Here is a 2,236-nt window from a genome sequence, read left to right on the forward strand (position 1 = left end):
AACATAGGACAGGCTAATTATACTAACTAACATGCGGTTAACATAAACAATAGGCACAGGTAATACTGCTAACCTCATATGTTAGTAACGATTAATAGGCACAGGATAACGTATGCCTAACTAACATGTGCAACATGGCAGGCTAATATGCTACTAGGAATACATAGGGACAGGCTATCATCTGCTAACTATAATGCTAGTTAACATTAACATAGGACAGGTAAGTTAGCTAACAACATGCTAGTTAACTAATAGACGGGGCTAATCTAGAGCGGTACATTACTAGGCAGTATAAACTAACATGCTGGTTACAACTAACATAGGCACAGGTACTTCATGCTAAATAAATGCTAGTTAACACTGAACATAGGGCACAGGCAGAATTACTGCTAACTATTATGCTAGTTAAACATTAAATAGGCCACAGGCTTACTAGGCTAACTAACATGCTAGAGACATTAACAGCACCAGGCATCAATACTGCTAAACTAACCTGTAGTGTACATTAACATAGACACAGGACTAATTACTGCTAACTAACATGCTGGTTAACAAAAGGCACCCGGCGATACGCTAACACATGTAGTTAACATAACAAGACACAGGCTAATTTCTGCTAACTAAATGCTGTTAACATAACATAGGCACAGGCTCTATACTGCAACTACATGTAGTTAACATAAATAGGCACGGGCTAAATACTGCTAACTACAACATGCTAGTTAACACTAACACAGACACAGGTAATTACTGCTAACTGAAATGCTAGTTAACATTAACATAGGCCACAGGCTAAATACTGCTAAAACATGCTAGTTAACCTAACACAGAACAGGCTATTCTGCAAACTAAATGCTAGTAATACACCTAAACAGCTTAAAGGAAAGTCCAAACCGTCTGTGAAGCTTATCTGTACGTTTGTGTGAAAGTAAGTTGCGTGGTTCTGGCAACAATCGTTAGCCTATTCTTAAAAAACGTCTGTTTCGGAGCCATAACGTGAGCTACAAGTTAATGAAGCCTTTTATACATTGTCGTGTGTCTAGAAATAAACAACGAACAAATAGAGTCTTTCAACGCTTCAGAGTAAGGTATTCGCTGCAACTGGCCGTCAAAATGAAATGGGAGGTCAATGGGGAGGATACACGGCGGGGGGATGGCTGTCCGCATCAAAAATGGCGCAATGGGAGCTAATTAGAGGAAGGCTCGAGACCCCTCGGGTATGGCAAGATATCAGAAAACCCCAAAATCTACCCGGCCCTGCAGTGGTCCACCCCATCGAGTAGGAGTGAGAGTGTTACGTCTCGCGACCACCCGTCGCTCTCGGTGCGTAGACGACCGGCGGGCGGCGGACGGCTCCAGCCGCGCTCCTATGCGCCGCCTCAAGGTTTCTCTCAAAAGTGTCCACGTGCCGAGTTTTGAACCAGACGTAGCTATGGGGGGGGGGGGGTGTCACAGAAGATGTTCTGGTAAAAAGAGTGTGTATTACAGCCACAAAAGACATGTTCTGCAGACACAGAACCAGGCTGAAAACCAGGTTTCAACTGAGTCAGGGCCCGTTTTACACGTAATGTACTGTTACTTTAAGCTGCCTGTATAATAACTATGAATGACTGAAATGAATGGAACAATAAAAAAAAGTAGATCTCTAAATGTTTTCAATCTGTAAAAAAAAAAAATCTTACGTGTATGTAGTGTTTTTGTGGGGGGGGGTTATTAATTACCACAGCGACATAAGGCTCCAGATCTTAAAAATCAGATCACAATTAAATACGAGGAAGAGTAAACACCAAACAAAAGACCAACAACAACAGGCAATGTGGTGAGGGTCCTAATTTACATGGAATGCTTAATGTCACATTACTACTGTTGTGTGCAAAGAAAACCGTTTGGCTTCGTACAAAGTAGTTTAACGAGTTTAGATGACATGCTAGTTAACACTAACACAGACACAGGCTAATTTCTGCAAACTAACATGCTAGTAATACACCTAAACAGCTAAAGGAAGTCCAAACCGTCTGTGAGCTTATTCTGTACTGTTTGGTGTGAAAGTAAGTTGCGTGGTTCTGGCACAATCGTTAGCCTATTCTTATAAAAACGTCTGTTTCGGAGCCATAACGTGAGCTACAAGGTAATGAAGCCTTTTATACATTGTCGTGTTTCTTAGAAATAAACAACGAACAAATAGAGTCTTTAAACGCTTCAGATGTAAAGTTATTCGCTGTCAAAGTGGCGTCAA

The 2,236-nt window shown here is 41.3% G+C and overlaps 1 protein-coding gene across 1 annotated transcript in view; it reads right to left on the reverse strand.

Annotated features, from left to right (window-relative positions):
* LOC116686866 (AFG3-like protein 1) overlaps positions 1 to 2,236 on the reverse strand; it is a 54,589-nt gene that overhangs the window by 42,197 nt on the left and 10,156 nt on the right. Inside the window, 2 exon segments of the mRNA XM_032511911.1 lie at positions 1,312 to 1,327; positions 1,330 to 1,432. Of these exon segments, the coding sequence (XP_032367802.1) occupies positions 1,312 to 1,327; positions 1,330 to 1,432 (119 nt within the window).

Source organism: Etheostoma spectabile, unplaced genomic scaffold (genome assembly GCF_008692095.1).
Source record: "Etheostoma spectabile isolate EspeVRDwgs_2016 unplaced genomic scaffold, UIUC_Espe_1.0 scaffold517, whole genome shotgun sequence".
In the NCBI taxonomy this organism is placed as follows: domain Eukaryota; kingdom Metazoa; phylum Chordata; class Actinopteri; order Perciformes; family Percidae; genus Etheostoma; species Etheostoma spectabile.